The 12,137-nt window shown below is 43.8% G+C and overlaps 1 protein-coding gene across 1 annotated transcript in view; it reads left to right on the forward strand.

Annotated features, from left to right (window-relative positions):
- Positions 1-12,137, forward strand: part of LOC124805468 (myogenesis-regulating glycosidase-like) — an 80,668-nt gene that overhangs the window by 43,010 nt on the left and 25,521 nt on the right. The window contains exon 4 of the mRNA XM_047266032.1: positions 7,882-8,316. Coding sequence (XP_047121988.1) covers positions 7,882-8,316 — 435 coding nt within the window. The remainder of the gene's footprint in view (positions 1-7,881; positions 8,317-12,137) is intronic.

Below are 12,137 nucleotides of genomic sequence, written 5' to 3' on the forward strand. Positions count from 1 at the left end.
TTGTGCAATTGCAATGCTGCGCTCCTTCCGATGTCCACAGCAGTCTTTATCGTATACAGAATATCTTCATTGAACAAAATTACAGTGCCACAAGAACCGTCAACTGCCTCAAAATTACTTATTCTCTTTATTTCACACTGCTTGACTTCTTGGAGTAGAATAATACTACCTGTGTCTGCAGCGAAAAGATAATCTTTTAACGGCCGGATATTGAGAGCCGATTAAACGCTGATTATATTGAGAGTTGTAATGTTATAACATTGCATAGGTAGTCTTTTCGTAACGAATTGCCAAATGTTATTCAATGAACACCGATATCGTCGGACCACGGAATCCTGTTGACCATAGCCTGCACCTCGGTAGTATCCGTGGATTCGACGGCTCCTGTCTGCAATGTCATAATGTCACTGTCTTCCGGTTTAAATTTGCCACCTTCCTCTACAGACGCTGCATTTCCTATGTCTTCAAATTTTTTAGAATTTCTCTAATTCGATTCAGTTTCTGTTCTAACACCTGGATCTCTTGCTCCGTCTGTATCATAGTCGTTTTCTTAAGTCTAAAGTTTCTGAAGCGTTTGGGGTGTGTCCGCTTCTGTCTGCGGAATCTGTGCTCCTCCATTGAACTGTTTGAATCGTCGTGGTTTTCGTGCCTATTATTTCTTTTACGATGATCCACTGCCGGCACTGCTTTGGGTGTGCAGTTTCGACGGTCTCCTGTTCCAGGACTCCTATGTGCAGCGCCACGGAAGTGCTTCAGGATGCCTCGGTTGGACTCACTAGGAGTGGCTCTCAACGGTGTACCGTTTGGTCTATGGGTCGTAGTGTGTGTCGTTTTTATCGTGCCGGAAATCGAGATCCAGTGATGTCTCGTGCCTGTATCCCCGTCTAAGTGTTGTGGCATTTTGTTTCCCGTGCGTTTCGTCAATTCACTCCCTACGTATTCGCTTGATATAGCTAGCTGTATGGACTGACATTTTGCAATTTCCTGACCGTAATAATGGAACCAAATACGTACGTCCGCGACTTTCAGCAGTAGGATCCTTAATGAAAAAGAAAACTTCAAAGCATATTTTCGCACTGGTTGCTCCATTGTGGAAACAATAAATGCACTCGGTCTCCTCTCTGAGCTATCGTAGGCCGACTGACTAGCAACTCTCACTGCTTTTCTTCCCCCATACGGTTTCGTATCAACACCGGTTTCACTGCGGAATGAAAAATTCATTCTAGAAACTGTAACTCATATTGCACTGAGCCACGTCTACGCAATACGCTTTCATCCAGAAGTGCTTGTCCCGCAAGGGATGCAGGCGAACTTTCTGCGTAGTTTGGGAGGTAGGAGGTAAAGTACTGTCGGAAGTGAGGCAGTGATGGTTAGTCGTGATCCGTGCTTGCGTGCTAGGGTAACTGAGACGGCAGAGCACTTATCGGCAAAAGGAAAAGGTTCCAGTTTCGAGCGCCAGCCTGGTACACAGGTTTAATCTGACAGGAAGTTCCATATGAGCGAACACTCCATTCTAGACTAGTCGTGTTCTCATGATCGCAACGGTAGCGATACACAGTCACCTCAAGAACCTTTCTGCATTCTTCATTTCCGACTGCTTTTTGAAACCTTGTAAGCTCTCGTCCATGGGGTAACTGGTATCTGTCTTCAATGATCTACCAGTTCGGTTCTCATATATTTTCGTGATGCTCTCCCGTGAGTTACGCGAACCCATAACCATTCCTGACGTCGTTCTTTCTATGTGCTCAGTACCCCCCATTAATCATATTTGGTGTGGGTCTTACACATTTACAGTTCATGGTAATGAACTGAAGACAGCACTGATAAATTTAGAAACACAGGGGTATACAGATTACAATGTGGCGGGTGTGAAGGCTTTTATGTGAGGCAAACAGGGAGATCGTTTTTTACGTGCTTTCGTGAGCACACGAGTGCCCACAATGAGTCCGCTTTGGGTGACCGTCTGCGGGGCTCGAACCATAAAATTACTGATACGCAACCAGGTATGAAAATCTTGCATGAAGCCCCTAAAGGAAGCAAACTCAACGTTTTGGAAAACATCGAAATTTACAAAAACAGAAAGAGTTTTCCAAGCAAACTGTTGAACGACCAATTAGAATCGGCGGACCATAATTTCTTTTACATATTTAATGCGGTGCTCTAGTGATCGTATGTGGCCTCTTCACACACTATGATGGCTGTTGTGTGTCTGTTATGCTCGGAAAACCACCTATAGAGTACTGTTAATGCCATTTATTGGTCGCGTTTTTTGCAGGGCGTGGCCTGCTATGTTGTGGTAAATGCTTGTTTGAGGTCTGCCGTGTAATTGGTCAGCCTCGCTGTATATCTTTGCTTGATGACTACCATTGCCCGCCAAATGTGTATTCGTCACATTTCTATATTCTACAGATATATTTGTGTATGGCCGGCCAGAATGGGGGTTTCTTGGTATCGTAGTAATGTGTTTCTCGTTACTCCCCATGCGGTGAGTTTTAGGCGGAACGAGTTCCATGCCGATGGGAGCGCACGTGGAGTTTTTGTGTACCTTGGTGCGCATGTCTGTTTTCTCCCCTGTTCCCGTGCCCCCACGGTTTGTTCTGACCTTCCTTAATTTTGTGTGCCTATGCAGGTTTTCATAGTCGGTCCATACTACGTTCATAATGAGTTCATAGATGGTGAGAGCCTTGTATAATATGTTAGTACTTTTTTAGCCTTTACAATACCTCAGACCGTAGTTCCCAGACAGGTAAAGCACTCCAAAAAGGTTTTAATCACTCGTCACATTGTATCTATGTCGTGTTATGAACGGCTTACTGTGTGTAAATTCCTGACTTCCATATATGAATAAGGGTCAATTATAATATGTAGTTTTGTATGGCGCTAATATGTATAGTGCCTTTGCTTCAGATGTTTTTACTCTGTAAATGACGATTATGTGTGGTATGTATAGTATGCATAGCATATACAGGGTGTTACAAAAAGGTACGTCCAAACTTTCAGGAAACATTCCTCACACACAAATAAAGAAAAGATGTTATGTGGACATGAGTCCGGAAACGCTTAATTTCCATGTTAGAGCTCATTTTAGTTTCGTCAGTATGTACCGCCAGTTGGCCCAATTGAAGGAAGGTAATGTTGACTTCGGTGCTTGTGTTGACATGCGACTCATTGCTATACAGTACTAGCATCAAGAATATCAGTACGTAGCATCAACAGGTTAGTGTTCATCACGAACGTGGTTTTGCAGTCAGTGCAATGTTTACAAACGCGGAGTTGGCAGATGCCCATTTGATGTATGGATTAGCACGGGGCAATAGCCGTGGCGCGGTGCGTTTGTATCGAGACAGATTTCCAGAACGAAGGTGTCCCGACAGGAAGACGTTCGAAGCAACTGACCGGCGTCTTAGGGAGCACGGAACATTCCAGCCTATGACTCGCGGCTGGGGAAGGCCTAGAACGACGAGGACACCTGCAATGGACGAGGCAATTCTTCGTGCAGTTGACGATAACCCTAATGACAGCATCAGAGAAGTTGCTGCTGTACAAGGTAACGTTGACCACGTCACTGTATGGAGAGTGCTACGGGAGAACCAGTTGCTTCCGTACCATGTACAGCGTGTGCAGGCACTATCAGCAGCTGATTGGCCTCCACGGGTACACTTCTGCGACTGGTTCATCCAACAATGTGTCAATCCTCATTTCAGTGCAAATGTTCTCTTTACGGATGAGGCTTCATTCCAACGTGATCAAATTGTAAATTTTCACAATCAACATGTGTGGGCTGACGAGAATCCGCACGCAATTGTGCAATCACGTCATCAACACAGATTTTCTGTGAACTTTTGGGCAGGCATTGTTGGTGATGTCTTGATTGGGCCCCATGTTCTTCCACCTACGCTCAATGGAGCACGTTATCATGATTTCATACGGGATACTCTACCTGTGCTGCTAGAACATGTGCCTTTACAAGTACGACACAACATGTGGTTCATGCACGATGGAGCTCCTGCACATTTCAGTCGAAGTGTTCGTACGCTTCTCAACAACAGATTCGGTGACCGATGGATTGGTAGAGGCGGACCAATTCCATGGCCTCCACGCTCTCCTGACCTCAACCCTCTTGACTTTCATTTATGGGGGCATTTGAAAGGTCTTGTCTACGCAACCCCGGTACCAAATTTAGAGACTGTTAGTGCTCGTATTGTGGACGGCTGTGATACAATACGCCATTCTCCAGGGCTGCATCAGCGCATCAGGGATTCCATGCGACGGAGGGTGGATGCATGTATCCTCGCTAACGGAGGACATTTTGAACATTTCCCGTAACAAAGTGTTTGAAGTCACGCTGGTATGTTCTGTTGCTGTGTATTTCCATTCCATGATTAATGTGATTTGAAGAGAAGTAATAAAATGAGCTCTAATATGGAAAGTAAGCGTTTCCGGACACATGTCCACATAACATATTTTCTTTCTTTGTGTGTGAGGAATGTTCTTTGCATGGGTATTTGATTAGCAGTAATAGTAAAGTTGTATTGTTTTATTAATGAGTGGTTATACCATGGGACTGCGTGTGCACTGCTTGGACAACGCTATCTAGTGGCCGGTTGTGAATCACTAGAATCGCAGCCGGTAAACCGGCGCGGAATAGGGCGGTGTGAGGCCGACCATTGTTAGTCGAACAGCGGTCATGTACCCGTACTTGTGACTTCGGTTTTACATATCTGAAGTGAAGTAATGACCATGAGAGTATTTTTTTTTTATTTTTTTCTGACATTGATTTTGTATCAGCTGGTCTGCCTCATGTCTCGTTATATCCAAATGGTTTATAAATGTTAAGCTACATTCAGGTATGTGGTACTGAACTGATAGTAATGTATATAATGTAACTCATGTAAACCCTCCCTCAAACCTGTGATGTTATATCTTCACATATCCAGTGATGGCACCTTTAGTGTGTTGAAACCGGGTATCCAGTAAATAGTATTTAAGCTGTCTTGGCTTTTGAATTATTTCTACTCTTGAATAAATCATCCAGTTTTCTTATATTATAATCATTTGTTTGTGCGTACATGTACACCAGATCTACCTATTTACGTCCCATTCGGATAAATCCTTCGTGGTGCGTCGTGTAGTTATTTTCTTTTCTTGTGAGCGTATATAAAATTACGATTCCTTCTCTTTTCACTTGGGAAATGCTAAATTAAATCTAATAATGGATTCTAAATTTGGAAAGCAGGAAAGTTATTATATACATGTACACATAAACATATACATTACCAGCTAACATAGAGTAGTTCAGTTGGCTACAACCTCTGCTGACGGTAAAAAGATTGAAATAACACTTGATGAAATAAAAGAAATTGTACAGATAATTAAGCTAGACGAAAAGTTAATTCTGATATGGGACAGGATTCGACAGTAGGAAAGGGAAGAAAAGAAAAAATTTTGGATGATATGACTGAAGAGAAAATTTGAAAGGAGAAGCTGCGTGGGATAAATTTCCACGCACCCTTATTTAATCACTGCAAACGAGAATCATGAAAGTAGTTTTACACATGGAAAAAATCTGGAGACATCGGAAGGTCTCAGATAGATTATATAATGGTAAAGCAAATACTTGATAACTACATTTAAGACTGCAGTACCTCTCCAGGGACAAATGTGAACTCTAGTCATATCTTGCTGGTTCTGTACCGCGAATTAAAGTAAAGAAATAGCAGTAAGACAGAATTAAGAAGAGGAGACACTGATGAACTGAAAGAACAATTGCGTGTTGAGAATTTCACGTGACTACACAGGAGAAAAGTATACTAATGAAGACAACTGGGTAGCTTTGAGCGATGAAACAGTAAATTCAGAAGGCGACAAATAGGTAAAAAGACAAGACCAAGGAGAAATTCTTGTATATTACACGCGGCGATAGCAGTGATAAAATACAGAGAGCGGAACTTGCACAGATACCAGACTGAAGTTATAAGAGTCGAAGGAACTTTGCGGTAAGTTTCATTTGCTTCAAAGGTTATATGAAGTAGCCATATTTTTATTTTGAGGACAATTTTGTAGCGACAACCATTAGCCGTGAGTCATAAGAATGAAGCGGAACGGCTACACTTTAAGCTTACATGAAGACTAATGATATTGTTTTAGTACCAACTCTTAGAAACCAAGTTCTGCAGATATGTCAGGTGAATCGATCAAATTTTATATATTGCTTAGCATGATAACCTTGTTCGACCAAGTATCGTCCCTTACATCCGGCGTTATAATAGTATTTATTTTGCATTTTTGCTTCTTGTAGGCAAGTAAATAAAATCTTTTGGTCGGTCGATAGTGACATATCATAGGCAGTGAGCTATGACAGTCCAATAGGGTGACGTCAGCCCAACGCATCAGTTTGAACAAATCGAGAGTACCAAGAATGGGTTTATACTGTAGAACTTCTGGAAGGGTATACGTAAGGTAAACGCATTGAAAATAGGCTTGAAAAACCGATGTTTATCAGATTGTATTACATTTAAAAACAGTACAACGATATGAGCTTTTTATTAACACGTTGTGAACTGTAAAATGCACAGAACTTAATATACAAGCTGTTGATCAACGAAAGCTAATATTTACAGTAGATTATAAACTTGTCGTTATAAAGTGAAACGCAATAAGAAAGAAGTTTCCTTATGTGGGTGGGATACTGACATTTTTCCAAGTATTAAGAGAGTGCCTATAGCTAAAAAGAAGTCGAATACTTCGCGAGTGTGATCATCCCTTAATTTACATTGATGTTCGACAGTTAAATGTCATGGTTTACAAATGAAATAAACGTCTTGCTTAGTTTATTCGTATTGATTCCACTATTAGCCGTTTATTATGTTCATTTCACTTGCAATTTCGAGTACTTCTTGTTTACTTCAGGATGGCTGACTTTCAGATTTCATGTGTTTCTTATTTGTAAGAGCAGTATTTGCACCAGTGTTCACGGAGGCTGAGTGCGCAGCTTATAATTCCAGTTTAAGGCTGATCTATGAAGAGCATTTCCCTTTTGTTCATCCGTTAACACGTTTTAGCTTAAGGAAATTTCCAAGGCAAGCACAACAACATATTGCTAGCGTGTAATCACTACCAGAACGTCTGTAAAGTCGAATACTATCCGTTCGCACTTTTGGTTTTGTGCTCAGATACAAACAGGGTAGAATTACGTTCGAAATCCATGAAAACATACAAGTGCCGTTATTTGGAATTAACGTATAGAATAATACAGCAAGCCCAAATAGGACTGTAAGATATTAGACGATATTTCTAGCGACAGTAATTCTCGGAATATTAAGCAGAATTTCGGTATTAAATGAGACGTTTCTTGCTATGTTTGTATTTCTCACAACACGTTTGGAATCTGGATATTAGCTTTTGTTAGTAAGAGACTTGAATTCTAAGTTGAGTTCATTCATGGTATTACGGCTCACAGCAAAAGAAAATACAGTTTTAAATGTAATCTAATCTGGTAAATATCGGTTTTGTAAGCAAACTCTCTGATTCCTTTACCTTACTCATCTCATGCATTTACCTTACCTACCTCCTCCAAGAAATTGTACGATGTTGAGTCATTCATCGTGCTCTCGATGTGTTCAACTTGAAGATGACTAAACTTGGTTTCTAGAAAACTCTAAATGTCGCAAAACGCAAGACATTTCTCTTTTCTTCTCATGCGTGTATACGTCTGTACTAACTTATCTTCTGAATGTCAGGTCATGTTTTTTTTATTTTTTGTATCATGCACCCATACACATACACAAAATTTTTGTTGTCTGCATTATTTTTTTACTTTACACAGACTAAGCTGCCGTTTTCTTCGTATGCACAGACATTAAATTGCTAGCTTACTTTCAGGCGCTCCTCAATGAGACTGGGATCGACTCGCTCAAGTTCGACGCCGGCGAGACGAACCTGCTGCCGCAGCTGCCCGTACTCGAGCCTGCCGAACTGAACCCCGTCGTCTTCACCGACCAGTACGCGAGTACCGCCTCCCAGTTCGGGCCGCTGGTCGAGATGCGCGCCAGTGTCCAGAGCCAGCGACTGCCCCACTTCTTCCGCATGGTCGACCTGGACAGCAACTGGAGCGGCCAGAACGGTCTCCAGGCGATGATACCCAAACTTCTACAGATGAACATTGTCGGTCATCCTTTCGTGTTGCCGGACATGGTGGGTGGGAACGGCTACCACGGCGAGAGTCCATCCAGTGACCTGTTCATTCGCTGGCTTCAGACCAACGTCTTCATGCCAGCGGTGCAGTATTCCCTCGCGCCATGGAACTTCGACAACGAGGTGCGTTAGAATCTCATGTGTATGGCGCTGTTTCCTTACACATGTGCACACTAAATATTTATTTCCTGGTCAATAAATTAGAGTCCAGTTGCAGAGTCACTGGCATCGGGTGATGTGTACATACAGTTAAGCAAATTGATATGGAAATCAAATTTCATTTGAACCCTTTATCGCTATACATACGTACATAACAAACAATAGCATGGTGGAGAGTAGGACGGGTTTGAGTACTGTGAGAGATAGGTAAGCTAGGCAGGATAGAAAACTGGTCCGAATAGAGCATGGATGTCGCCCAGTGGCCTCCGATGGAGCAGCACTAATAGGTCATACAGAGGTAATTAAATGGTTTAATGATTCTATGATTTCGGTCCCTGAACTATTTCCCAATTGCGTCTATAGTCCCGGCGTCTAGAGTGTCGAGACGAACGTAAGATATGCTCCGATTACGGGCATCTGCTATCCTATCAACTAAGTTCGCGACTCCTTCCCAACAACTGACTACCTTTTTGTGACCACAGTAGTAATATCACTGAGTACTGCCGTGATATGCATACGGATGATTGGCCGTCTCGTCTCCAGACAGAGTGTGGGGAGTGCTCAGTACACATAGTGAATTATCAAAGCAATGGGAGGCCCTTCTTTTAATGAATGGATAATGGTAAATTTGAAAATGACAGTTACGTGTTTTAATGTGGTTAAATCCTGGCGAAATAGTATTACTCTGTAGATCTCTCTTTCCCTACGAAATTTTGACTCATTTGGTGTATGGAAGAGGTAAATGTGATCTCTGTGTGGTCATTAGATGTTTCTAAGGGCTTTACATTCTGTCCGACAAGCAGCGTTTGATAATAAGGGATACGACAGGAACGATCATTCGAAGCGAAAACGTCTGTTACATATAGACTTTAACATGTATTCCTCAAGAGCTATCAGCACTTCTTCATTTTTCGATAATGTGAAACAGATCTCTTCTACTACAAGTTCCTCGTTTTCCATATTTTGGGAGCAGATAGTATAACGTTCTACGAGTCGGGGCGTGGAATGTCAGAAGCTTGAACGTGGTAGGGAAACTAGAAAATCTGAAAAGGGAAATGCAAAGGCTCAATCTAGATATAGTAGGGGTCAGTGAAGTGAAGTGGAAGGAAGACAAGGATTTCTGGTCAGATGAGTATCGGGTAATATCAACAGCAGCAGAAAATGGTATAACAGGTGTAGGATTCGTTACGAATAGGAAGGTAGGGCAGAGGGTGTGTTACTGTGAACAGTTCAGTGACCGGGTTGTTCTAATCAGTATCGACAGCAGACCAACACCGACAACGATAGTTCAGGTATACATGCTGACGTCGCAAGCTGAAGATGAACAGATAGAGAAAGTGTATGAGGATATTGAAAGGGTAATGCAGTATGTAAAGGGGGACGAAAATCTAATAGTCATGGGCGACTGGAATGCAGTTGTAGGGGAAGGAGTAGAAGAAAAAGTTACAGGAGAATATGGGCTTGGGACAAGGAATGAAAGAGGAGAAAGACTAATTGAGTTCTGTAATAGCGAATACCCTGTTCAAGAATCACAAGAGGAGGAGGTATACTTGGAAAAGGAAGGGAGATACGGGAAGATTTCAATTAGATTACATCATGGTCAGACAGAGATTCCGAAATCAGATACCGGATTGTAAGGCGTACCCAGGAGCAGATATAGACTCAGATCACAATATAGTAGTGATGAAGAGTAGGCTGAAGTTCAAGATATTAGTCAGGAAGAATCAATACGCAAAGAAGTGGGATACGGAAGTACTAAGGAATGGCGAGATACGTTTGAAGTTCTCTAACGCTATAGATACAGCAATAAGGATTAGCGCAGTAGGCAGTACAGCTGAAGAGGAATGGTCATCTCTAAAAAGGGCCATCTCAGAAGTTGGGAAGGAAAACATAGGTACAAAGAAGGTAGCTGCGAAGAAACCATGGGTAACAGAAGAAATACTTCAGTTGATTGATGAAAGGAGGAAGTACAAACATGTTCCGGGAAAATCAGGAAGACAGAAATACACTCCTGGAAATGGAAAAAAGAACACATTGACACCGGTGTGTCAGACCCACCATACTTGCTCCGGACACTGCGAGAGGGCTGTACAAGCAATGATCACACGCACGGCACAGCGGACACACCAGGAACCGCGGTGTTGGCCGTCGAATGGCGCTAGCTGCGCAGCATTTGTGCACCGCCGCCGTCAGTGTCAGCCAGTTTGCCGTCGCATACGGAGTCCATCGCAGTCTTTAACACTGGTAGCATGCCGCGACAGTGTGGACGTGAACCGTATGTGCAGTTGACGGACTTTGAGCGAGGGCGTATAGTGGGCATGCGGGAGGCCGGGTGGACGTACCGCCGAATTGCTCAACACGTGGGGCGTGAGGTCTCCACAGTACATCGATGTTGTCGCCAGTGGTCGGCGGAAGGTGCACGTGCCCGTCGACCTGGGACCGGACCGCAGCGACGCACGGATGCACGCCAAGACCGTAGGATCCTACGCAGTGCCGTAGGGGACCGCACCGCCACTTCCCAGCAAATTAGGGACACTGTTGCTCCTGGGGTATCGGCGAGGACCATTCGCAACCGTCTCCATGAAGCTGGGCTACGGTCCCGCACACCGTTAGGCCGTCTTCCGCTCACGCCCCAACATCGTGCAGCCCGCCTCCAGTGGTGTCGCGACAGGCGTGAATGGAGGGACGAATGGAGACGTGTCGTCTTCAGCGATGAGAGTCGCTTCTGCCTTGGTGCCAATGATGGTCGTATGCGTGTTTGGCGCCGTGCAGGTGAGCGCCACAATCAGGACTGCATACGACCGAGGCATACAGGGTCAACACCCGGCATCATGGTGTGGGGAGCAATCTCCTACACTGGCCGTACACCACTGGTGATCGTCGAGGGGACACTGAATAGTGCACGGTACATCCAAACCGTCATCGAACCCATCGTTCTACCATTCCTAGACCGGCAAGGGAACTTGCTGTTCCAACAGGACAATGCACGTCCGCATGTATCCCGTGCCACCCAACGTGCCCTAGAAGGTGTAAGGAAACTACCCTGGCCAGCAAGATCTCCGGATCTGTCCCCCATTGAGCATGTTTGGGACTGGATGAAGCGTCGTCTCACGCGGTCTGCACGTCCAGCACGGGCGCTGGTCCAACTGAGGCGCCAGGTGGAAATGGCATGGCAAGCCGTTCCACAGGACTACATCCAGCATCTCTACGATCGTCTCCATGGGAGAATAGCAGCCTGCATTGCTGCGAAAGGTGGATATACACTGTACTAGTGCCGACATTGTGCATGCTCTGTTGCCTGTGTCTATGTGCCTGTGGTTCTGTCAGTGTGATCATGTGATGTATCTGACCCCAGGAATGTGTCAATAAAGTTTCCCCTTCCTGGGACAATGAATTCACGGTGTTCTTATTTCAATTTCCAGGAGTGTACAAGTCGCTGAGGAATGAAATAAATAGGAAGTGCAGGGAAGCTAAGACGAAATGGCTGCAGGAAAAATGTGAAGACATCGAAAAGGATATGATTGTCGGAAGGACAGACTCAGCATACAGGAAAGTCAAAACAACCTTTGGTGACATTAAAAGCAACGGTGGTAACATTAAGAGTGCAACGGGAATTTCACTGTTAAATGCAGAGGAGAGAGCAGATAGGTGGAAAGAATACATTGAAAGCCTCTATGAGGGTGAAGATTTGTCTGATGTGATAGAAGAAGAAACAGGAGTCGATTTAGAAGAGATAGGGGATCCAGTATTAGAATCGGAATTTAAAAGAGCTTTGGAAGACTTAC

The sequence above is a fragment of the Schistocerca piceifrons genome, chromosome 7 (genome assembly GCF_021461385.2).
Source record: "Schistocerca piceifrons isolate TAMUIC-IGC-003096 chromosome 7, iqSchPice1.1, whole genome shotgun sequence".
Taxonomy (NCBI): Eukaryota; Metazoa; Arthropoda; class Insecta; order Orthoptera; family Acrididae; genus Schistocerca; species Schistocerca piceifrons.